This window comes from Pavona decussata, unplaced genomic scaffold (genome assembly GCF_977016875.1).
Source record: "Pavona decussata unplaced genomic scaffold, jaPavDecu1.1 SCAFFOLD_76, whole genome shotgun sequence".
Taxonomy (NCBI): domain Eukaryota; kingdom Metazoa; phylum Cnidaria; class Anthozoa; order Scleractinia; family Agariciidae; genus Pavona; species Pavona decussata.
In genome coordinates, this window is record NW_028145494.1 from 907,501 (window position 1) to 932,500 (window position 25,000).

At 39.9% G+C, this 25,000-nt stretch overlaps 3 protein-coding genes across 3 annotated transcripts in view; 2 read left to right on the top strand and 1 right to left on the bottom strand.

Annotated features, from left to right (window-relative positions):
• LOC146476515 (trichoplein keratin filament-binding protein-like) overlaps positions 1-7,738 on the top strand; it is an 18,449-nt gene extending 10,711 nt beyond the window's left edge. The window contains exons 9-20 of the mRNA XM_085114388.1: positions 940-1,006; positions 1,637-1,699; positions 2,630-2,679; positions 3,444-3,510; positions 3,920-3,958; positions 4,084-4,155; positions 4,500-4,561; positions 4,740-4,821; positions 5,591-5,776; positions 6,274-6,341; positions 6,555-6,630; positions 7,155-7,738. Coding sequence (XP_084970514.1) covers positions 940-1,006; positions 1,637-1,699; positions 2,630-2,679; positions 3,444-3,510; positions 3,920-3,958; positions 4,084-4,155; positions 4,500-4,561; positions 4,740-4,821; positions 5,591-5,776; positions 6,274-6,341; positions 6,555-6,630; positions 7,155-7,187 — 865 coding nt within the window. The 3' untranslated portion in view covers positions 7,188-7,738. The remainder of the gene's footprint in view (positions 1-939; positions 1,007-1,636; positions 1,700-2,629; positions 2,680-3,443; positions 3,511-3,919; positions 3,959-4,083; positions 4,156-4,499; positions 4,562-4,739; positions 4,822-5,590; positions 5,777-6,273; positions 6,342-6,554; positions 6,631-7,154) is intronic.
• LOC146476516 (cobalamin binding intrinsic factor-like) lies at positions 7,581-17,493 on the bottom strand. Its single transcript, XM_085114389.1, has 5 exons — positions 17,333-17,493; positions 11,931-12,589; positions 10,220-10,400; positions 9,678-9,700; positions 7,581-8,232 (listed from the first exon to the last, which is right to left on the bottom strand). The coding sequence occupies exons 1-5, from the start codon at positions 17,397-17,399 to the stop codon at positions 7,870-7,872; spliced, it is 1,293 nt and encodes a 430-aa protein (XP_084970515.1). The 5' UTR covers positions 17,400-17,493; the 3' UTR covers positions 7,581-7,869.
• Positions 17,494-18,170: 677 nt separating this feature from the next.
• LOC146476517 (uncharacterized) overlaps positions 18,171-25,000 on the top strand; it is a 7,566-nt gene continuing 736 nt past the window's right edge. Inside the window, exons 1-8 of the mRNA XM_085114292.1 lie at positions 18,171-18,882; positions 19,679-20,526; positions 21,143-21,482; positions 21,799-22,056; positions 22,673-22,874; positions 23,295-23,535; positions 23,832-23,951; positions 24,713-25,000. The exon at positions 24,713-25,000 is cut by the window's right edge and continues 736 nt beyond it. Coding sequence (XP_084970418.1) covers positions 18,322-18,882; positions 19,679-20,526; positions 21,143-21,482; positions 21,799-22,056; positions 22,673-22,874; positions 23,295-23,535; positions 23,832-23,951; positions 24,713-25,000 — 2,858 coding nt within the window. The 5' untranslated portion in view covers positions 18,171-18,321. The remainder of the gene's footprint in view (positions 18,883-19,678; positions 20,527-21,142; positions 21,483-21,798; positions 22,057-22,672; positions 22,875-23,294; positions 23,536-23,831; positions 23,952-24,712) is intronic.

Genomic DNA, 25,000 nt, shown 5'->3' on the forward strand with positions numbered 1-25,000 from the left:
ATCTGTCAACAGAAACATAAAATAATTGTCTAGTTTTGTTATAAATTATCACCCTAGTGCAATAAAACTGTTGATTGGTGCCTTTGGCCAGAGACAGAGTAAGTCGGAGTGGATTGAAATTTGAAAAATGTTAGGCTGACGTTTTTCAAGTTCTCGCTGCCATTTTTGTTTTCAAAATGCGCTAGAACAGATCACCAGTTCTTTTCAAGAATTGAGTTGATCACTGCTGTTGTTCTAAAATTGTTTTGTAGCTATATGAAGGTCTTATTTCACCAGTTTTAACCAAAGAGGTCAAAACCCCCGTGAGACTTCCCCTTTAACAAATCAAGGCCTCTTAGAAAAGAGTTTGCAGTCAGTACATGAAGAAAGTTTCAGCCCGATTTGAGCTAACCAGGCTGGAACTTTCAGTCCAACCAAACATGCTGAAAAATCTGAACAAGTGGGCTGGGCTGAAAAGTGAACTTGGACATTTAAAATAATGGTGATATGGCTGAGCGATTAGGGCATTGGACTGGTTCTTCCTGTTCTAGCTGCCTGCTGGAGTTGTTCTTGTTGTCCCTGAGTTCGACTCCTTGGCTGTGCTTGTATAAATAGTCAACTAGTCTGCCAGTTGGGACTTTTTTGGTTCCCATCATTTGAGTGGAGTGCCTGAAAACTAGCTTCTATACTGTAGCTTGAGTATAACTAAGCTCACCTCCACTATAAACAAAGCATTTTATGCCATAATTTACTCTCTGAGTAGCTCAGTGTTGTCTGCAGAATGTCATGGGTTCAGCCTTTATTATGGACTCAGACTTTTGCTTTGTCCCATATGTTTTTCAAATGGTCAACCAACCAATAATCTACATTTAAAAAGTGAACACAATGAAATCAAATGTCCAAAATTGATCTGTTTTACTTCACATCCTGGATTAATTTTGTCCTATTTTTGATTACCAGGGAAAAAGAAGATCTTGCTGAAGATCTGAGACAGCAAATGGAAGAACTTAAGATGAGAGAAGAGGAGGTACAGCAAAGTTTTCAATATACTTCTAAGACTCAGTGTCATAGCTAGGCCAGAAACATGAATAAAAATAATGTGTTCCTTACAATAACTGTCAAAATTCTCACATGCTAATTGGCTCATAGTTATTGTCTAGAAGAGTACAGACAATAAAAATGACATCAGTTGTAATGCATGCTTTCTCAACGGAAAATAAAGCCAATTCCAGTTGTACATTTTCATGTTAGATAAAAAAAAATGTTGTAAAAAATAAATCGACGGCAGTTTTATATGGTCTATACTCTTATAGACCCAAAAATTATGTCATAAATGTTCAAAACTTGGCAGTGAAACCACGTGAAACTCAAGTTCCACTTGAGTTTTGAACATTTTATGATCTGTCATTTTATGGTCTGCAAGAGTCCACAACAAAGAAAACTGCTGTCAATTTGTTAAACAGACATTTGCAGATCTTTTAAATAAGTGTGAATAAAATACATAGATTTACATTAAAACGACAACGTACCTGGGTAAAGGACAGAGTTGTCTTCTCTGTGGAACACTGAAACATGTTGAACTCTTTGTTGGGACCAATTTGTATTTTGATGAATTAATTTTTCTTTGCAAGTATTTCAAGAACTATATTTATTGCAGGCTCTTATGCTGAAACAAGAGCAAGAAGATCTTCTCAGAGAACAACGGAAACTTGAAGAAGCTGTGAGTATTTGCTCTGTAAATTTATCTTAAAATTTTGTTTTGTCTAGTCACTGGAACACAACGAACACTAGTTTTTTTGGGTGTAACCCTTAGAGGAGTACATTATACATGAACAGTTAAGCCTTTAGATAAATAAAAAAATCGCTTATTTAAGCGTCTATTTATTTCGTACAGAGCACTAATTGGGTACTATTTCCAGATTGAATTGGAATTTAGAAGTGTTGGTTTTTGAGGAGAGGGGAAAACCAGAATACCCGGAGAAAAACCTCTTGGAGCAAGGACAAGAACCAGCAACATACTCAACCCAAATTATGTTGTCGAGTCCAGGAATCAAACCCGGGCCACATTGGTGGGAGGCGAGTGCTCTCACAACGGTGCCATCCCTGCTCCCCCCCCCCCCCCCACCCCTTCCCCACTTTGATCAGAGTCTACCTTTTCTCTGAGAGCTTGTCAAGCCAGAAGTAAAACATGAACACATTCGTGAAAGTCACCTGCAGCAGGCAATTTTTGCCCATGCTCTCATGTTTTACCGTTTGACCAAGATTATCCATGTGATAAAAGAGGGATTTATCATAGTCTGTAAAGAGTTACTTGTGAGGTTCGTCATTTTTCTAAGAGTATTGTTCATAATAAGCAGCAAACACTCTCATGAATCTGTGATCCAAGTTGTCTTGGTATTAAAATGCGTCACTTCGTTGTTTTTCAATTTCCACTTGCTTTAATGCTTTGTGAACAACAACTGACATCAATCAACATTTGCAGTCAAGATTAGCAGCAAGTAGTTGATAGGTCAGAATTCACATCAGTGATTATATTGTTTGATAAATGACAATGTAAACAGTATTAGTTTCAAACCACCTCATGTCATTTACAGTCGAAAATTACAAAAGCACTGCAGAGTGATTTGACTCATGCTTGTTCTTAATTTAGGAGGAACAAAGAAGACTTCTAGATGAAGCAAGAAGAAAGCGTGAGTTTGGGTAAGCGGACTGTGGCTGTGTTTCGATGAGTGCTTACAATATGGGTTTTCTCTGATTCAGTTGTGCTTCTCTACATTGTCTGTGGTATCCCTCCCTCCCCTTCCCTCCCCCCCCCACCCCTCCCAACTAAATATTATGTTCCATTTCCAGTAGATCTGCACCCTTCAAAAGCTCTATTTTCACTGGACCCTAATCAGGGGCACCCAACGGATAGTTTCGGTAAATTATCTGTTCGGAAGGCCCTTAATCCCCTACAATTTTCTAAAAATAATTTTCGCCTCGAACTTTCGTGATATGGGAAATTTAAGGCCTAGTGTTTTCGGATTGATAAAAATGTCGTTTCGGGTACCGAAAAAAGGTTAGCTAAGATTTTCGGAAAGGAAATAAGACCTACGTTTTTTGGGAAATGGACAAAAATGCCCTGGTAATTTCGAAAAGACTCAAGTTCCCCTAGAATGACCGAACAGATAAAAATATTATAGCGCAACTTCAAATGAATCTACAGAGCTTTAAAGGCACTCCAGATAGCCTAAAATAGCGTTTCAAAGGATCAGAGAGAAAACTCCCATTCGGTGCCCCTGCCTAATAACCTGCAATTGCATTGTTTTTTGGGGGTTGGGAGCATTGTTTCTCTCTCGACCAACCATGAAGTACGTAGCAAATGGTGCAGGTCGCCCCGTAATTTCATCCAGAAAAGGTCTGATTTGATTATTATACTGTCCTTAAATGTGATTTCTAATGTGTATATATATATTTTCTCTCAGTCGGGTCCTAATCCGTCAACATAAAGCTCAAATGAAGAGGAAAAGTAAAGAAATTCAAGAGGCACTGGTAAGGAATGAGTGTCCGCAAGTGATTGCATGATATCCTCTCTGTTAACGGTGGTAAGGATTTCCCTACGGAGAGAACTCTTACAGCTGCAATCTTCACGGAACTGTGAACAAATTAAATCGCCGGTGTCTTGTATTCCTGCCAGTTACTGTATCACAGACCTACATGTACTCGATGAATGAACCGAAAATGCTTTGTAAGCAATTAAAAGTATCTTTGGATCTCCTTTAACAATCTTCAGCAAACTTTGCAAATCTTCAGAGTTTTTTAGGAAATAATCGGGAAATCGCTTGCGCGATCGACAGTAATCAGAAACCTTTAGGAAATTACCAGAAATACTTGGACATTATTGGAATACCTTTTGATTAGTATGCTTTGTACTAAATACGATGTATTATGTGTCAATTAGGAACTGGATTTAAAGATTTTAGAAGCGCTGGCTAAAAAGGTAAGCCTGCTTTGCATTTATCAAGTATGTAACAGGTTTTTATTTGTTGTGATTTAAGAAGAAAAACTGTTGAAAAATAATCGCTGATTCGGTGTCTGGTTTCTTGCCTTTGTTGATATTGGTAGAAAGATCAAGATAAAGCATTGGAGACATCTCGACGAGAGAAAGCCAGAGCTGATGCAGAGTACATGAGACAGGTCAGTTTATATGATGATAATCTGTTCTTTCTAGGAATCATTCTCATCATTTCCAGTAGACCTGTACCTTTCAAAAGCTCTATTTTCACTGGACCCTGATAACCTGCAGCTGCATTGTTTTTTAAGGTTGGGAACATTGTTCTGTTATTCGTTCTTTTCTCCCCTCGACCAACCATGTAAGACGTTGCAAACGGTGTAGGTCGCCCCCAAAACTATGTTGAAAGTTCATCTATTTTTTTTTTTTTAATTATGAGAGATATGCCTTTTTTGATGCCCAATTTCTTATTTGTAGCTAAAAATTTGCTCATTATTGAGTGTTAATAGTGCTTTCCTTCCTTTCAAAGGTTGTTGCTGATCAGCTGAAGTTGGAGCAACAGCGGGAGGCAGAGTTAGACATGCTATACAGGTATACACTACAACTTAACACAATATCATCTGTACATATACCATCTCCGGGGTTTATTCTGAAAAGAGCTTGGCAATTGTGGACCCAATTGTGTTGTATACGAACGCAGCCAACGAGGCGCGCAGTTGGCGTTGAGCTAATTTACGACTCGCCTTTCGTGTCATTTTACTCCTTGCAGAGATGAAGCAGCGCGGATGTGGACCAAGAGAGAAGCAGAATGGGAACGAGAGAGACTGGCACGAGAAAGACTCATGGCTGAGGTAACCCCCCCCCCCCCCCCAAGGAAACCCTTGTTATTCTGGCTAGGAATCCTCTACTGAGTGGTCACCCTCTAGTAATATATGATCCAACATTTTCTTCCTTATTTACTCCACCGTCATCTGTTAGGAAGTCATGACGAGTATATTTTGATCACGTGTATCGAGCAGTCAATTTATAACAGGAAAAACTCCGAATATACCCACAGATTAAATATAACGGTCCACATTGGTTATCATACTGTTTAGTGTTCTTTTCACAATCAACGCTTTATGGCCAATTATTTATCTTGCATGGGTCTTCCTCTTCGCCCAAGGCTTTGTCAAAATCGTCTTTCGTTGACATTACTTGATAGCAGTAAGACCTAAATGTTGATACTGCTTACCAGAATTGACTGTTCCCCGCCCCCCTCCCACCGCAAACGTTTTAATGTGCAGAAAACGCACCTCTTTCAAAGCATTGAGAGGGAGGAAGGAGACACTAAGGAAGCTTACAACTAAGATTATTAAAAACGTGATCATCGGATAATGCAGTTCCAGGGTTTTGATTGGCTTAGCGGCCATGGTATATGAGCCATTATACCATGCCCGAGAAATAGCGACCATTAAACCGTTTTCTGGTTGTACTTGCAAAGGGAAATCAGCAAGACGTAGCAATATTTTTTTATTGTCTTTAATCAATTATTCCACTCGCGCTCATGGAATAATTGTTAATTAGATGTAACATCGTAACATCGTGACGTTAAAGAAAGATGTTTTTTATTGTTGCCAGGTTCTTGACGTCCGTAAGAGGCAACTGGATGACAAAATGGAAGAAAATAGACGACGACAGGAAGAGTCGATTGAGAGTCGAGAAGAGCTGCTTAGAGAACTGGAGGAAGTACAGCGAATGACAGCGAGGGAAAAGGCAGAGGAGGAGAGAAAACGGAAAGAAAGGGAAGAGGAGATTCAGACACAGGTAGGAATCCAGACCAAACATGACCAGCATCAAATTTCTCCTTGTCATAATCTTGCTTGTTTAAAGTTCCAGCTTATGAGAATAATGGGAATGATCCAAAAAAGGATGAAAAATGCTGATGTTTCAGCAGATTCTGTTAACCAGTACAAAAAGAAATATCTAAAGAACAGTCAGGAGAATCAGTATTCAACATCCCCTCCCCCAAGATTAACCTGCAAATTTTGCTCCGCCCTTGCCTTCCGCCATTTTTCGCGTTAAATAGGAAATTTAGCTGTGTGAAAACTAGCAGTACAATCTAAACAGACCGCCTTCTAGTCCGAGAAAGACACCGCAAGTTGCGCGATATGACACGGCTGTATCCGTAGGTGAAAAATACAGCTTTTGACTGAGAACTGATTCAAACGACATTTCAGGGAGGCGTTTACTGAAGGGAGATGGCGGTCTATAAGTAACCTTCGGTTATTATTTAACTGAATTTCCATTTCTATTCTTAACAGATAACTTCACGCAGAGAAAAGGCGAAAGAAGTACAGCAACTTGAAAGAGAGGAACTCGAAAGAGAGAGGTAAGACTGCTGTTGAAAAGGCAAACAATACTGCTACTTTATTCGAAAGGAACGAGGGTTGTAGCATGCGAGAGCATTCGATTTTTCGACCCTTGTTCCACCCACCGAAAAAGATCCTAAGAGAGTGGCTGCTCTTGCGGGCTAAAAGGGCTGTAACTGTTTCAAAAGAAATCTTTGATTAATCCATGATTTTCTATTCCACCGTCTTTTCAGACGAGAAAAAGATGCTTATAGTCAAATGCTCAGACAGGAAGCGGATTTCATGAGAGCAAGAGGACCACAAGCAAGGGTAGGTGAACTGTGCATTATTGCGCTTCCACTCGCCATACTCTGTTATACTGTGTGTAGTAGATTCGGCATTGTCAAAGCTTATCTTCCGTCTTCTGCTAGCATATTCGTCTTCGTGTTTGATTGCGAGGGTGTTCTCTGCTGTGATATGACGCATACGCCATGCAATCTTACTTAAAAGAATATGAAAGTACTATGACAGCTGGCTGCAGTGTCACAATGCATTCTAAGAGAGAGTTGTATGGTACGCCCTCAATACACTACAGCAAGCCTTGCCTAACTGCAACTGCAATAGAACTGCACTACGAACGCGAATTTGACCGCGATGCGGGCACTAAGGCTGCAATACGACCGCGGTACGGTTTTAGCTCCGCAGTACTATCGCGCTGTGGGCGCGTTTCAGATGTTCTGTAGTTGATAATTGCAGAAGATCTAATGAAAGATTGCAAAAAACCGCAGGACATTTAAGGAAACGCGTTTTTTAGAAGTGTACAGTGCAAATTAGTTTTTTCTTTGTTTTCGTAGTTTGCTCCGAGGCGGAGGACAGCATTTGAATAATTTAATTCCCAATGGATCCAGCGGTACAGGAATCCTAAGTCTATGGTTATGCACTGCAATGACTGACCAACCAATGAGAATTCTTCAATTATGCAATCACGCAATTACATCTCCTGTGAGAACTCCTGTGATAAATTGCGCATGACACAAAAGCGTTTGCGTGACAAGCCACGATACCGGGCAGGAGTCGGCTGTCACGTGGTGTATTAATTTGTAATGAACATTTGAACGAACAGAGATCACCAGAAGCAAGTCAGAAGTAAGATTTTTGTTCTTTTGGATTAAGGACTTGGGACTGTCGGAGCTGTAAATTTGTGTCAGACTCAAAAAATGCTGAATTTTTTTCCAGATTTACTTATTAAATATGTAAAGGTGTAAATAATAGATAAGCAATTCTCACAGAGTTTTCTTTTTAATTAGTCATGTCCGGTTACATCTCTTTTATATTGTCCAACATTACTATGATATTACTGTTCAAGGCTAAAAAAGAAACTATGCATTTGTATAATTTACGACGCGAAAACAAAATTAAATTTCACCGAGACAAACGTTCCATTTTGTTATAATTGCTTGCGAACTATGCTAACCAAAATAAGAGTACAAATTACTGTCTACTTTAATTCAACATTCCAATACGAAACATTAACTTTGCGCAAAGTAGCGTTGATGTGCCATTACCAAACTAACCCCAGTTCATTTTTTTGTAATGGAAACGCAATGTTGAACCATGTTGAGGCCGCAGATCATCGATTCCAACCGGCGCAGTTTTTTCATTGATGTGAATCATCCAGTACAACTTCTCCGCTGGCTTCTGTTCGGTACCGCAGATGGATTTTATCATGCGGCCGTACGAGGTGTGGAGAACGGTGAAGTTGTAACAGGGGTGTCGGTCAGCTGCCACTTTAAGGATGTCATGCGCGTTTGTGCCATTCACAACTTCCACGCACATGCGGGGAGGAATCTTTTTGGGAACGATGTTGAGGTTCGCTTCTTTGGAGGACTTCTTCTTCCCTTCAATATCCAGCTCGACGCAAACAGTTATCATCTATGGAATTCCAGTAAAAAAGACAAAAGATCTTTAAACAGTTTGCATCGCTGAATACCGTATTTACTCGAATAAGCGCCGCCCCCGAATAAGCGCCGCCCTCGAATAAGCGCCGCACAGGAGACACGAAAAATTAAATAAGCGCCGCGGCGCTTATTCGAGTAAATACGGTAGTCCACCTTATGTTTCTACACAGAAATAACCCAACAATTTCCTCGAAATCAGTAAAATACCAAAATTGGAGCTTTACACCTTGGCTAGATACGAAGACATAAGCAGACGACTAACATCTGTAAAAAGAATGGGAAACCCTAGCCTCTCGCCGCAAACAATCTCGCTTAAGCACAATGTATAAAATTTCAAATGACATCAAATACTAAACTGACGACCGAAAAACCTGTGCCCTTGGATTCAACATCATGATCTAAAGATTTTGGTTTTTGATGGCGCAAAAGATACAAACAAACGTAAAAGTTAGAGAATACCCTCGAAGCATTTAGAAAAGCTTAGTAAGTAGCCATTCACCCTATGTAGAGTCTTCGAACTAACTCTTCTTTCAAAACTCTGATTTAAAGGGACGGTATTCAGATAAATAGATCGTATTCGCTGAAATATGGCAAACAGCTATCTTTAAGTTTTGCTTTTTTATCTCATCGCACCAAGAAAACATCGCCACAAATGATGAATGCAAAGAAATATAAACTCTAGGGACAACAAGAAGGTTAAACGACAGTTCATCGGGATGGCAAGTCTGATTTGTTGGCCATCCTTTCCAAAATCAAATGTAATGAACTGTAATAGGATAGAGCAGTTTCCAATTGAGTGTGGTAAAACCAAAACCAAAGTAATTACTCTGGCCAATCGCAACAGATGTAAACAACACAATGAGCCAACCAGACTTCGAAGCAAATACATGTAACTGGCGCCAAGCGCGGGAAAACGCGTGCGGCCAAAACACGATTGGTTTTGGTTTGGATTCCCATTGGTTGAGAAAGTGGCGGGAGTTTGTTAACCAATCACAGAGCGTAGTAATGCAAAACCAAAGCAAACGCGAAATTACTTTCGACACTCAATTGAAAACCGCTCTATTTAGCATTGTTTGGCAATGTCACATGGAAACTAGGAGTGCTTTCCATTTGCTGGAACTGATCGGCCAGTCTGTAAATCGAATATGGTGCTGCAAAATCTTGAAAAATAATCACTTCGGAACTGGTACGTGCTATTTTGAAGAAAGGACTAGCAGAACTTATCCTTCAAATTTGTACATTCCGTTTATGAAGTGAACGCTCTGGGCAGCCAGTTCTGCTCAATGGAAAGCTCCCAAGGTAAGCGAGGCGAATACTGTCCTTCAAACCCAGAGAACTATAAAATGTTCAAACAGCTCATGTCCCTTGAAGCCTAAGAATTTGTCTGGATTTTCTTTACAGTATCAAAAGTTGTCTTACCTTCTTATTTTCTCCTACGGAATCTGCAAACAAAGAATACAAAATAGCGATCGATGTCAACCAGTTAAACTAGACCTTTAAACAGTTATGTGGGGTATGTGACCATTCAAATGAAAGCTACTGTGAGGCTCTTTGCTGGAGTTTCGATTACTACGCTGTACGACGTGGTTCTAGCTTTTACAATTGAATCTAACCAAATCCAAACTTGTGACCATTCAAACGAAAGCTCTTGAGCAGTTCTTTCTTGTGGTGCTGTTTATTATGCTGTACAAGGTGGTTCTACGTTTTGAGTCTGTGGATGGGATCCTTAAGTGCAACCATTCATATGAAAGCTACTGAACAGTACTTTCTTCTGGTGCTGTTTATTATGCTGTACAAGGTGGTTCTGATGACGAATGAAAGCTGACTGAGCCTTCTTTCTGTTTCTTGTTGATCGGTTACTTTTGCTGATTCAAGATTTTGTGGAAGTACTACGTAAGTAATCTTTATTTGAACTTGAGTGATCTTGAAAATGAGAGGATACTTTACGCAGCAATTGTTACCTGTAATGTTCTTGGGGCAGTCTATATGTTTCACATCATATGGAAGAGCTCCGATCAAACTTGGCAGCACGTGGATTGTAGTCATCAGGTTAACAAATGACCCGTCAGAGTTCTGACGAGACTGCAGCCACTGCATGGTTTTGGTGCACTTAGTTCTATTGACTCCAGCTGCTAGCAGAGCCTGGATACAGAAAAATATAAGAAAATGTAGTTAAATTCAAGTCGGACAAGGGCCGAAGGTAGCCTGCGTGGCAGGTGCCAGAAAGGACACAGCGAAAAAATGAGTGCGCATGCTCGTCACGCGTGAGTAATCTTACGGCGAAATGGCGGCATTTTTAAAATTCCCATCGTTTGTTTTCGTTTCGCGGGGATAAGCCCAAATCAAAATAGATAAGGTTGCCGCTTTCAGGAAAGGTTCCTTCGAACTTCCTCCATCACATATCTTACTCAACAAAAAAAAAAATATTGTGGTAACAGGTGTGAATTTGGCGATTGAAGTGGAGCATTCGTAATCGATTCTCGCTCGAATCGCTAGAAAGGGGAATCACGTGCGCACGCGCGAAGTGCGTGGGGAGGGCGCAGGGAAAGGAAGCATCCTGTTCCATCCCCTCCGCGATTGTTAATTTACCGGACTTCGTATAACCCTCTATAGCCCGGAAATGATTCTCGATAAGAAGCTCTATTCTGCATCAGAGCAATTAAAGCGACCTAAAGTTGATTTTGGCGTTTCTTTCGTTTGGCCAGCCAGATGCTGAACTTTGACGAAATAGTCTGCTTTTAGCGTTATTCCAAAATTTCGATTCAAAAAAGTGGTAAATTTTGTTTGTAACTTTTTCCGAAAAAAAAAAATTACTTGAAGAGGGTCCTTGAATGGTCAGATTTAGACGAGATTTTATTTCCCACTGGAATGACTGGTTTCTTTCATACAAATGGAAAAGCGCTCCTGCCATGGCCCAGGGCAGTGCGCCCACCCCAGCTTCGTCTTGACCGCAGCCAAACTTGAAATATTAGAAAACTCTGTTAAAGATAAGGTTTTTACTTTGAGAGCTCAATGATGATAAGTTTTTTGTGAGGCTGTGAGTTTACTAAATTATTTTAACAGATTTACTAAGAAAGTTTTTAGTTTTTTTTTTTTTGTTTTTTGTTTTTTATTAACGTGAAGTATGTGGAGACTGATCTCATAAAATGATTCAGTTAACTCGCAGACTCACAAAAAAACTTATCTGCTTTGAGACCTATCATAGACCCTTATCACTCGGCGGCCATGTTGAGGTCTCGGGGAAATAAAAAGCTTTTTTTTTCGCGCGGCAAGCCTTACCCTGGGTGTCACAAACTTTTCATGCGCGGTTTCGGTCAAGTGCCGAAAAAGTGTCCTCGCCGCGCGCGAGAGAAAACCTCTGATACCCAGGGTAGGCAAACCTCGGCCAGACGCGAATTCGGTGCGAAGCTTGCCGTGGAAAACCAAAGCTTTTTATTCTCCTGAGACTCAACACGACCGCCGTGTGATAAAGATCTATTAACGGCATTTTCTTAATTTTACGTTTGACTGCGGTTTAAAGCCTCGTGCCAAGTCCGCCTTGACTTCCGCTCGAATGTGACGTCACACTTTACCGAGTTAGGTCCCAAGCCTCGGAGGGGGAGCTCGGCTCGTTCGATAAGTGCAACGAGGCCTGGGAACGAGGCTGTGCCCACCACTACCACCTCTACTGACCTGAGAAGCCAGAGCTGCTGTGACCTCGTTTTCTCCAAAAGTGCTGTCATTCATTTGACGCTTCAGAAGTTCGCTAGTCGCCGAGTGAATGGCAACTTCTGCCTTCTTCCTCAGTGGCTTCGCCTCTTTTCTTTTCATGGACGTCTTGACACACGACAAAGCCAACACCTGCATAGCTAACGTATCGCTATCGGTATCGTTCACTGTAGCTAACTCTTTTGTAATTCTGTCAATGATGTTCCTCAAATAAGCGAACCTCTTTCCGATATTCGCTCCACTGCTGCACAGCGCCATAACAGCAAGACTGTACTGATGAGGATGGTCAAACCCTGACTGAGGGTATTTGCCAAGCTTGGTATGCAGGGATCGGAGCAAGTTGATCTCGTAAAAGTTTTTCGGGTCTCGACAAGTAGCCATGACGCCCAGGATGTATAGACCGACACGACCTCCAGGAATGGAGCCGAGATCATTCTCGATTATCTCTTCACTCAGGTGCTGGGCTTCGTGATCAACAGTGTCCCCAATCAACCTCAAGGAGAGCAATGCATTTGCATTCACGTGCCCATCCCAGTAAGTACAATTTTCTTCTTGTTGGTTTCTAAGCCATTCAGCCGCTCTGAAGGCCGAGCGGGCGAGACTCGTCTGCAGCAGTCTTGAACCTATGACAGAAAGTTGGCGTTATTGTTCGCGCAAAGAAAAACATTAATGTGGAAAACACCCGCGAAGAGGAACTCCAAAGGGGGTTAAGGTTGGACCCTCAACCGCACGATTTCGCAGCTCCGCAGTTAGCCTGGGTAGCAGGCGCATTAGGGGAGGGGAGGGGGAGCAAGAGAAAGTTCCCCCTTTCTTCTCTCACTTTTTCTCGCTCCCCTTCCCCCTCCCCGATTACAGGCTACTCCGCAACTAAAACTTTGCCTCCGGACATGGCAAAGAGTAACACAAGCCCCACATGCGTTTTGTGAGCACGCGGCGGAGTGAGACATGCGCGCGCGAATTAAGAAATGCCACGTGGAAATTCGAGAACGTAGCATGCGACCATCAGGGGCCGCGGTGGGGGAGGGGCTGGAGCTGTTCCCCCCTCCCAACATACACACATACTTTTTGGATGGTTAAAAAAATATTTCATTTTATTTCACTTAACCACTGATCCATCGGTTACAGAAACAACTTACGTTACATATTATTAAGTATATTAAGGTTTTCTCCCACAAACCCGACAATTTCAGACAGTTTGTCGTTAGTTTTGTAGCCTGCGTAGCAGTCGTTTCCGTTTCCTTCAAGCCTAGCGGGGTAAGCGCGTGAGGGCATTGGGCAAAAAAGAGCAAAAAAAAAGTCCCTTCCCTCCCCTTCCCCCCCCCCCCCCCGCTCCTACTTTTTTGTTCCTTTTTGCCCAACGCCCTTGCGCGCTTACCCCGCTAGGCTTGAAGGAAACGGAAACGACTGCTACGCAGGCTATTAGTTTTGATGCTGAACGCACGACTAGCTTTCAACCGTGGAATAATGGAATTTCAGCTGTTGTTTCTATTTTCTTTTGTTCTCCCCTCCCCGCCCCTCCTCTTCCCCGAGAGCTTATTCAATTCAATTCAATTCAATTTATTTGCCATTAACAAAAAAATACAACATAAATACATTATAGACGACACACAATATTCTTACTATTACAATATTCATACTTGACTATTTACAATATTAAATGTGTTAAAGGCTAGGAAGCCTATATAGAAGCCGGGGGCTTATTAACTATAGGCTTCCTAGAACTATTGGATAAACCATAGAAGTTAAGGGTACTGATTGAAATTTCCAATTAAATTTTTTTTTTTTAAAGAAGAAAAAAAAAAAAAAAAAAAAAAAAAAAAAAAAAAAAAAAAAGGAAAGGAAGAAAAAAAAGAAAAGGTAAAGAAAAGGTGTGTAGCTCAACAAAGAGTCAATTTAACTTAGATAGAAGGAATTTTTTAAGTCTTTTGCCAAACAAACTGATAGTTTCACTGTTTTGAATTTCACGACTTAGCGAGTTGAAAAACGAAGGACCTTGAAACCGAATTGAGAATTTTCGAAGATTAGTTCGACAATAAGGTATATAGAAAAGGTTGGAATTTCTTGTTTTATAAGAATGTATTTGACTTGCAAGAGTAAACATATCACGAAAATAATTTGGAAGTAAGCTTCTTTTAAAAAGATACATAAATTTACCTATTTGGTATAAATAAATGTCAGAGAATTTTAAAATCTCCTGTTCTTTAAAAAGAACACCGGTATGAGCATCAAAAGAAACTTTTGATATTATTCTAATTATCTTCTTTTGCAGAACAATAATCCGATTTAAATTAGACTGATACGTCGATCCCCACACAGAAACACAATAAATTAAGTAAGGGTAAACTAGACTATAGTACAAGGAACGTAAGGAGGTTTTGGGGAGGCAAAAACTAGACTTATAAATAATACCTATCGAGTAAGCGCGAGGTTCGGTTCCAGTTAGCAAGGGTTCGAGTTATCAGGAGTCAACTGTATTTTTAGTTCAATAATGCTACAACGGTTTTTTTTTTTCGGGAGGCTTCCTCTCAAAATGGAAGTCAGGTAAAAGGGCAGCGATTTCACGAGCCGAAGTACAGAAAAGGGTAGGGTGTGTGAAAGTGGTACCATTTTCTATGGAAGATATATGAAAGGATTACCTTTTCTGTCAAAAGTGGTATTAAGCTGGAGATTAACCTTTGTACTTGTGCGATAATTAACATATTCGTTCTAATCAGCGTTCTTATTTTTCATCGGCCGATAGAAATGTCCGAAAATTTGACCTCTGCGGGAAATTCCGTCCTCGTGTCATGCAACACAATCAAGCAGACTTTATACTAACCTCCCGGAGGGTATGATTGCTGCCAGCGGGGAGGACATCTATCCGCCCTGCTGGCAGGCATATTTACTAATCAAGCTGAACATTGTCAGTTCCTGTATTAAATTCGTTTTGTCCTGCTTTCAAACTTGACTTAAAAACGCTTTTTAACGAGAACACACTGGTTAAATTTTAAAAACCGGCATTTATAGCATCAGGTAGCATTTTTCTGGAATTCTCCGGCCGCAGGATTTAGTATCCACAGCAAGTCACTAGGTTTCACAGTTTTTAATCTATCTTCTCACAGGCTACAAGGTTCGCTCTCGATCACGATCGAAGTCTATCTCTCTTTAATATACACTTGGTAACATCAGTATTTGATTGTCTATTATGATTATTTCACGTACTGTAGAACCCCGGTAACTCGAACTCTGAAGGGAGACAAAAAACGGTTCGAGTTAGCGGGCTTTCGAGTTATCGGGATAGATCGAAAATTCGACTTTTCATGTAAATAATTTATAGTTTATTGATTATCAGCACTTCAGTATACACCCGTACCCCAGGGCAAATTATACTTACTCTCATCAGAAACTGTTAAGTCCCATGTAAGCTGAGGCTTTCGGGTCAAAAAGACGTTGGCCCTGTTCAGACTACTAAAAAGGACGTTGTTCAGACTCCTTGGTGCCCAAGGAGCAATCGTGTTCTCATTCGTTTTGCCAGTTGCTGTATCGTGGGGAAGCATGGGGAAAAAACGTGGGAACTGACAAAATCCTGTTCCCACCACAGGCTGACCACCCTCTGTTTGTGTGGTGTAATGACTGTTTGCAACTTGAGACTTTATATTCTCGCGACACGATCGGTTGAAATTTTTACTGAGTAGCGATATTTAAAGTCGCCTTTTAACCTTTATGTTGAAATAAAGTTTCAAGGAAATGTTGATTGAGTCACGCGTGGTGTTTTTTTTTGCCATTCCGAGCCGTAGAAACCCTTTTTTTTTTTTGCGCGTTTTACAGCACTGTCAGTAAACGTGCCCGGGCACGGTGCCCAGATTTTTGCTCGGGCACCGACAAAAAGCTCCCAGGAACCGGGAACCGGCACCTAGTCTGAACGGGGCCTTTGTCAACATTTTACAGAAAGAATTGGAACGCCTTGAGATGTGAACATTATGAACTTGTACTCAGGTACTCGAGAACGTCTTAGCTAAAACAGTTCAAATACAGGTATACTGTATTTTCATAGGCGTTCCAAGGTATACATGTTTTCATTCACTGTAGCACGGGGTTTTTTTTTGTTGTTGTTGTTGTTGTTTTCTATGTGAGCTAAACAGGCAGCGCAGCGGTTTGACCAGAGTTTGACTAAAAAGATCGGAAATGACGTGATCTGTTGCACTGATTAAAATGAAATTGCTTTAGAGGTGTCAATTCCAGTGTTTTTTACCGATAACATGACAGGAGGAGCTAATGGGATGACATCAGTGGTGAGTTGCAAGAACCAGAATTCGAGTTATCGGGGTAATCAAAGAAAACAAAATTTAGTTCGGGTTAGCGAGGAATTTGGGTTATCCGAGTTCGAGTTATCCGAGTAAAAGTGACTGATAAGTAGGATCAAATCCAGGGGGAACGGGACTTAGTTCGAGTTATCCGAGTTCGAGTTTTTACCGGGGTTCTACGGTACACTCTGTTTTGTTTTATAAGAACGTCTAATTTTGGAGCTGATGCTGAACGTTCTTATATTTTTTCGCGATTTGAGGCTAACAACGTTCTTAAGATGGTATACACTACATGTATTTCAGTAAATCAATGCAGGAAACCTATCAAAGTGCATTGCCTGTTGAGATATGGGATCAAGAACTGCTGATTATGAGAAACCGAGATGTATGCCACCATTGTTTATGTTATACAAAACATACCCTTAAGTACAGTGTTTTGGTTAATTTACATTTGTTACCTTGATTTTATATACAGATTAGCAAAATAAAAACGTTCTTAATCGACTCCTAGCCTGAGGAATGTTCTTAATACGTTCTTAAAATTTTGGTTAATCTCAGCCTCGACGCTCTTATAAAAAAGGTCCGGGTGTAAACTGATCTTAGATTATGTAATCACACGTGCGCCCCAGTCCCGGGCAGCATAATCCCAGCATACAATTTAAGCTCTAAAAGCTGTAGGAAAGCTCACACGGAAAAATAATTTGCATCGAATTTGTTTCAGTTATTGAAATACTTAATTAGTTGTTTGGGTTTCAGTGACTGAAATCAGCCGCCTCACTGAAACCCAAACAGTTCAAGTTAAAATTTTGACCCCATGTAGAGAGGAAAGAATTCCATATTATGCCTCCGGGCAAGTAAATGACGGTTTTATAATGAGAAAGGATGCTGTATTTTTACACATAAGAAAAGAAAACTGACCTCACAGTAAAAACATTTAAACGATAAACTTAAGCAATCAGCGTTTTGTTTGGAATTGCCACTTCAGATCTTCCTAAACATTTTGTTTCTACGTAGGGTCATTGGCCAGTGTTTTCACTGACCGATATATCAGGTATATATCTGTAAAAACTGCCTTTCACTTACCACAAAATCCTTGGGTTTGAGAAAACAAGGCTAGAGTCACCAAAAACGTCGCCAAATGGCAGTTCATGGCTGCTTTTCCTCTTTGAAACTGTTAAAATAATAATTTCGTTGCAACCGAGAGCTTCGACGTGTTCAACAACAGGAAATTATGACGGAAAAGAAAGGTAAAGGTCATCTTATGCAACTTGAAGGGTATCGCATTACTACCCAGGGAAGCGGTACGGGGAAGTGCGAACACTTTCTACGGTACCCTGGGTACTTAAATTGTCATTGAGGGGAATTGTGCTCGGCGGTATAATTTAAAGTTTTATTATTATTATTATTATTATTATTATTATTATTATTATTATTATTATTATTATTATTATTATTATTATTATTATTATTATTATTATTATTTAAAAAGAGACGTGGTAGGGGAAGCGGGGGGAATTTTTGAAATTGACAAGAGAGGCTTGTGCTTTCGGCAGAGATTCTTCGGCCCCTCTTTCTGGATTTTCTGCATCTGCCACCCCATGCACCAGACCGTGGTGCGCACGTGCTGCTAGCTCTCGCTGTTTTTACAAAAACCACAGTAAATCCCACATTTTTTGAAAGCTTAATAATTCTAGAATATGGGTAATTCCCTGAAAGGCCCTCAGGTTTGAATGTCTTTCAGAAATGGGCAATTTTTCCTAGAATACTCTAGCTTTATAAACCGAGTTCCACGCCCATTAAATAAAAGCGCGAGGAAACGATTAACCATGGCGTTAGCCTGTTCCAGGCTCCTAGAGAGACGCGCGAAGGAAAGGGCGAGGGGACGAAAACGAGGGGGACTGGGGGAGAGAAAAGGAAAGAAGAGGAGCCTGTAATCATTTTCTTAAAAACCTCATGCCGCCCACTTTTTCCAAAATGTGTCAACATGTCAAAATGTCATACTTGTCATTGTCACGGGTTTCGATTACTCGCGCGATTTCTCGAGTTCGCGCGGTTGTCCATACATCGTTTCGATGTCGCGGACACCAAAAGGTTCTCCGGGTTTGGGATTCCATCCCTCAAAATCCTGTAGATTTTGCCAAAAAAATTTGACGTGTCTGGGAACGAAAGTTCCCCGGGTGTCCTTGTTCAACGCTGTTCGGAATAAGGAACTTATTAACGCGACTTTATCGAGCGAAGAGACTTTAGTGTTGGCAGATGTTGTGCCTTCGCTTGGTCACAAGCTTTTACGAAACGAAGAGCTTTCCAGCGTCAGTTGCCTCACTTGTGCGAGGACACTGACCAGAATTTATGGCACGTTTAAAAAGCTAACCGGAAAATCGAACGCAGGTTTCGTCACTGTCTCAGCAAAGCGACTTTCCAGCAACTCCCCAACGGGAATTTCACCCTCCGCGAAGAGGACAAGAGAGCTGTTAGCGCCGAGTGGTACTTCGAGAAGCCCTCGACGGTCGCTCAATCTCAGCAGCGAAAATCAAGCTCCGGTCGTTAGAGTTTCTTCTCTAGAAGACCAAATTAATTCGGCGATGAATCTAGACTCTGCTACGGGTCCGAATTCAGGACAAACAGTTATGAAGGTGAGACTAGCTTGTTCAATAATCATCTAAGATACGCGTACATGTAAGTCATATATTGATCGCTTTGATATTTTCAGTTTCAATCGTCTTGAGATTTTGGTTATTACGCTTAGCCCAGACATTGATTGTATTTAAAATTAGTTTTAGGAAATACATTAACAACAATTTTTTTGTTTGTGGCCCCGGTTAATTACAAATTAAAATTGTGTATATATTTATTTATTATTATTATTATTATTATTATTATTATTATTATTTATTTATTTTTTTTTGCTTAAGTGTTGTCTGTGATATTGTCTATAAGCTTAATTCTACTAGGAAATTCAAAAAGCATGTACTATTGCTATTTCTCAAGTGGTCAGAATTTCCTTCAATGTGGTAGTGAAGAGGGGAACTTATTGAGTTGATAAAAATTAACACGATATAATTAAAGGTAATCTTCATTTATAAATTCATACTGCCTGAACTGAGAAATGTTATCAATGTCCAGTGCTCAGACTACAGTGGGGATTCAGAAGCTTGTTAAAGTGTTTTCTGAACCGAAACCTGGTATAGTCGTTTCAGGGGAATTTTCAGTGGTGTTGTGCTGCTTTGTTATACAATCCCTGAAAAATAAAAATAAAAATTCCCACACCTGTTCTCAGACTCATTATATATGATGGTTATCCATTTTCATATCACATACCAAACTTGTATTTCAAAATAGTTCAAAAACAATACCTACTGTATTGTAGTTTGCGTAAGGACGTGGACAATGCATGCAGTTCTAACTACACTTTTTTGTTTATGGTTATAGGTGTTCTTAGGTTATCCAAATACAGGGAAGGTGGATACATACCTGATAGAGAAAACTTGTCACCGAAGTATCATTAGAAATGCTGTATGTGGTAACAATAGTGCTCTGGTCAAGGCCCTGTATAAAGACTGCACTTTAAAGGAATTTGTGCTTGTGGAGTTGATAAATGAGATCAAAAAGGAGATAAGGCAGTATGCAAAGGACAAGGAATGCTTACTGAAACTGAAAAGTCCACAAGACATCAGTAAGTTTTCTCACCTGTCGTTATACCATCAACTGCTGTTGAAATGCCCTAAGTTTCTTATGATGATTGGATCCATTTCCAAACCTGGCAAAGTAAAGAGTCTGCCTCCTCTTGCTGACGAGAAAGAGTCTAAATTTATCAATTCTGTATGTATGGCAGCCTCCATTTGCTTGCATCAATGCAACCAACTGCTAAGTGCGAATCATTACCGCACCAGCCTTCTACTCCTGAATGGTGGGGCCAAGGCAATGACACTTGAGCGATGCTCCCATCTGGGTATTTCAGTGTCCCATTCATCTGCCATAAGAATGCAAAGAAGAGCTTCTCAAGGAGGTACTAAAGTTACAACTTGGCGAGAAGACATAGCATCAAGGACACTACAAGTCCATTTTCTCGAGGAAGTGCTTAAGGAGCAGGGATCAAATGTGGTTAACCTGTCCCATGATTTGGTTCAGAGTTATAAATACTTTGACGAAAGTATTTATAATGAATGTTGCTCAATGTTACATACCATGACAGCTGATCAGAGCAATTCAGTCCATTTCACCAAAGAAGACCTCACTAGTGCAGTGCAAGAGATTAAGAAGAACATTGTGCACTTCAAGTAAGTACATATATATATATCTCTAGAGTGCTAAATTTGTGCGTGTTAATTATTGTTTTATACCAATTGAGGTTACTATAACAGTAAGCTTGACATTTGTTAAGTCCACAAAGATCTTTGGGAGTAGTATTTTGAACTAAGCAACAGTTTTTATTTTTTCCTTGTCAGTTTAATTGAACCAGAAGTTCCGAATCATTTTTGTTCATGTAAAGTAGCACAAGCCTGACACTGTTTGATCGGTTGGTACTAATTTTGAAAAATGCCCCACCCCCCCCCCCCCCCCCATGGGATAAAGAAATACATCATTAATTTCTGATAATTGCCTTTGTGGCCATCATTTTCTACATGTTTGATCATGTAGTGGTAAAATTACAAGGTAAAATGCAGGTCAAAGAGCTAGTATGTACATTACAGTAAGTACATGCCTGCATTTTGTAGCTGGCAGTAACATAGCCTACAGTTTGTTGGAAGGTTTCACTTATACTTTATAGGGTAGGGGTAGGGAAAGGGGTGGACTTGGTGTGTTGGCTGCCAATCTGAATGTGGATTTCTTGATCTCTTTGTCGTTGTTATCATTTATTGCCATCTTTGTTTTCTTATTTTAATGCTTTTTCAGATTAGTTACAGACAATGTTGACTTAGCTGTACAAGCCCGACATCAATCCAAGACCCACCAGAACAAGTCTTTGCATTGGACTCACAGTTTTGCTGTGAAGAATCGTGTCAACCCTAATGGCAATTTGAATGACTCCCAGCCGCAGCAACAAGTGAAAGATTTGCAGATGGTCGAAATACTTCCCAGCCATGAAGAGCAGGCATCAATTAAATCCAGCATGATAATCCTTGTGTCTAGGGTTATTTGCAAATACCTTGTGGCTTACAAAGAATTCAGTTCAGCTGTTATTCATCATATTCCACACGAGTATTCATCACAAATGAAGCAGAAGTCAGAACAGGTGAACAATAATATTATAACAATCACGCTTTTCAATATGTTCAGTAATTATCAGCAACTTTTCAAGTAGTGGTTGTTTTTCAAGTATATTTTGAACAATAATTATAATAATATTTCACTCCTTACTGCCTATAATGAAGGTCTCCCTGTATTAAGGCTTGTCTCTGGGTTTGTGGGTTTGGATAGACAACTTTAAATGCTAGTGGAAGAGGTTACCTATAAGGCTATTGGGAGGACTAACACTACTATGAGTTACAGCTTTTAAAGATTAGTACCTTGAAAGCCTTTTAATTCATGTAAATGTTTTCAACTTTTAGTGCCTTCTTGGGTTAGATTTCTTGAATACCAACAAGTCTGGTGACATGGCAGAGCTGTTAAAGAAATTTCAGGAAGAGTATGTGCCTCTGGATGGCGATCAAGTACTGTGCAAGACCATTGTTCATGGGGATCAACTTACTGAAGAGAGGGCTAGGAATGTCCAGTGGACGTACAAACTTGGTGAGACTGAGGTGGATCGGCTAGAAGGACTTGAATGCACATTTTCAGAATTTCATCTCAAAATGTGCATGTATGAGGTAAATGGACAAACAAGTTATATTTTGGCATATTTATTTAATTAATTTTAATGGCCACATGGACTAGAGAGTTGTGTTCTTGTTCAGAAGGCCAGCAAAATTTTGAATTATTTTGATGAAAACATGGGAATCCTGACCACAAAAGTGCACTATTTTTTTCGAACCAATGTTTTGTGGGTATCTATACATTGGTAATTATACAGCCATTAGTTAAATTGCCATATGGGTTTACGTTAAAGGAACAGTCAAGAGGTAAATTGTAAAATTTTGTTAATTTTGTGACCACAATAAATTAGTGTGACATAATTTTTGCTTTTAAAAAGTGAAATCTGTAAATCATGTTGGATGCAAACTTCAACTTCCCATACAGTGTACATTGTCAAGCAATTATCCTTCATACAGGATAAGTCATACATATAACATAACACATATATTATACATTTACAACACATAATTTTGTATTTTTCTTATTCTGTACAAACCGTGAAAGCAAATTAATTCTCAGACACTGTTTGCTTGTCAGGTGAGTACGTCTTTGTTTTGTTTAAGTGTTAAAAACCATTATGTATCAGAATTTACCATTTGAGCAGGTAATATTTTGTTTCACAAATTTTAGGTCAGCAACAAAATCTTCCTTAAAGAGGAATCCGCCAGTGAAATGGGGACATCATTTGCAGAAATGACACGCAGTGATAACTCCAATGCAAAAAAGGGTCCATCCAAGGATTTTAATGCTTTCAACGATTTTCATGAGTCTGAAACTGTGGCAAGCATATTAGCAGCATGGATGGAATTTGCTGGGATAGATCACATTGAAGGTAAGGTCACCAGAAAAAATGTACAGCATATTATTTTATGGTTCTCCCCCCCCCCCCCCCCCCAAAAAAAAAATGGTTTAATTTAATCTAAATATCAAGTTGAGCCAGCAGGCAGTGTCTGCAGTGTTGCCCATTGCACATGCTTGTACAGTGAAATACTAAAGCTGAGAGAGTTTCTTTCGTTTGATGATTCTGTCTCCTCACACAGGTGCTGGAGTTTGCAAGTAACATCTTAATATTGCTTTTCATCCATCAGTAGAAACATTCTTGTTTAATTATTTAGTAACTTATTCCAGTGAGTCAGAAATTAATTAAAAATAAAGACTAGAAAAACTACATAACTGAAAGCCCACTATGAATTGTAAATTATATCTGTTGTTGATCTACGCATAAAATTAATGATCATCATTATTTTTCTAGGAAACCCAGTGATTCGAAAACTACCTGGTTGTGAAATGAAGAACTGGGGCAATGAGAAGAAACGGGAATGGCTTTACAGAGAAATAGATGAGTTCCTGAAAGCATATGTTTTGACCCAGACATCCGATGAAGAGATGGATGCATTTGTTTCTCGAGTAAATGAATTGGACACCCATCAGAGAAATGGGTATCCTTGCAGGGATTGTGGAATGATTTTCAAGTATCATTCAATTAGAGTAGAGTATGTATAGATTTCATTGAGTGACCCAGTTTCCTTTGTCAATATGCAATGAAAAATATGCAATTGCTTAGTAGATATTTGGCAATAATTCCACGCCTGAATGCATGTGTCACCCTTAAAGTCTCAGCCAATATTATCTGAATGGAATTGAACACCAATAATTTATTTACCCAGGACAAATCCAATGGATCAGGTTGTGTGTCCTAAAAAGAACACTAACCAGTGGAGCAAGTAAGGACTAATTACATCCAATATAACTGACAGAAAAATATTAATTTTTAACTTTGCCTTGTTAGTCATGAGAGAACTCAACATGGGCAGGTACCTGCGTCCACTGAAGAGATTGATGAGTTTGGATATTACATCTGCCGATACCGATGTGGAAAGACATTCAAAAGAAAGCCAGCACGAAACAAGTACAACAAAATTGTTCATGCAATGTGGAGTTCCAGAAAAAAAAACCATACCCACCCCATGGAAAGTCATCGGAAATTCCTAGGAGGAGGGGGGTCTTAAAGGCCCAAATTTTAGAAGCAAAGTATGAAGCTAAACTGTAATTTCCTGGGGAGGGGGAGTGCAAAACAGAAACCTTCCATGGGGGGAGTATGGATATTTTCTGGAACTGCACAATGTGCCAATACGATAAATTGTAGAGTATAGCACCCAGGGTGCTTATCTCAAATTTTGGGTTTTACTTTCAGATGCTAGAAGTCATTGGAATTTTTTTTAGCTGAAATTACTTACTAAAGTTTGAGAGACTAAGAGGACATTTCTCTGTCTCCATTATTCCCTGCAGTTACTTTTATAGCCTTTTCCAGGCTCCTAGAGAGACGCGTGAAGGAGAGGGCGAGGGGATCAAACACCCAACAAATAAGAAATTATGCAAATATGGAAAATAACAATTATTTTGATAGCAATAAATTTTTGTTGTCGTGTCCTGGGTGGAATCTGATTTGTCAACTCATATGCTACATCTTTATAGCACACAATGTGAATTACATGTACCATTGTTATTAATATTGTATCCACCTACTGATGAATGAAATTTATGAAAAAGGGATTCTGTGGTGTGGTCTCTTCTGGGATATGGTCCTCTATATGTACTAAGATACAAGATTTGCAAACTATACCCATCCCTAATGGTGCCTCAAATTTTGTTTGGCTTATTTTCTCTTAGGCATGAGCGAGATCATCACCATGAGAATGAGCAGCAAGCAGATTCTGAGACAGTGAATGAAGACAGTGAGGATCACATACAAGATGAACATGCAGATGCTGGATTTGCGGACAAGGAAGATGGGGTACACAATTATCACTGTGCTCGACTGACATTTGGTCTTCTCATGATGTGCTTCAGTGATGCAGTGAAGGAGGGTGATTCAGCAAGGCTTCTGAAATTTCTAAAAGTTGCTGTTCTCATGTTACATTCATATGGTAGAGTGAAATATGCATATGTTGTTCTGCT

Excerpts from the sequence above, each read along its gene's own strand:
- LOC146476516 (XM_085114389.1), bottom strand. The coding sequence starts at position 17,399 with ATGAACTGCCATTTGGCGACGTTTTTGGTGACTCTAGCCTTGTTTTCT. Across the intron at positions 12,590-17,332 it reads TCAAACCCAAGGATTTTGTG|GTTCAAGACTGCTGCAGACG; the intron begins GTAAGTGAAAGG and ends TTTCTGTCATAG. Across the intron at positions 10,401-11,930 it reads CAGCAGCTCTGGCTTCTCAG|GCTCTGCTAGCAGCTGGAGT; the intron begins GTCAGTAGAGGT and ends TTCTGTATCCAG.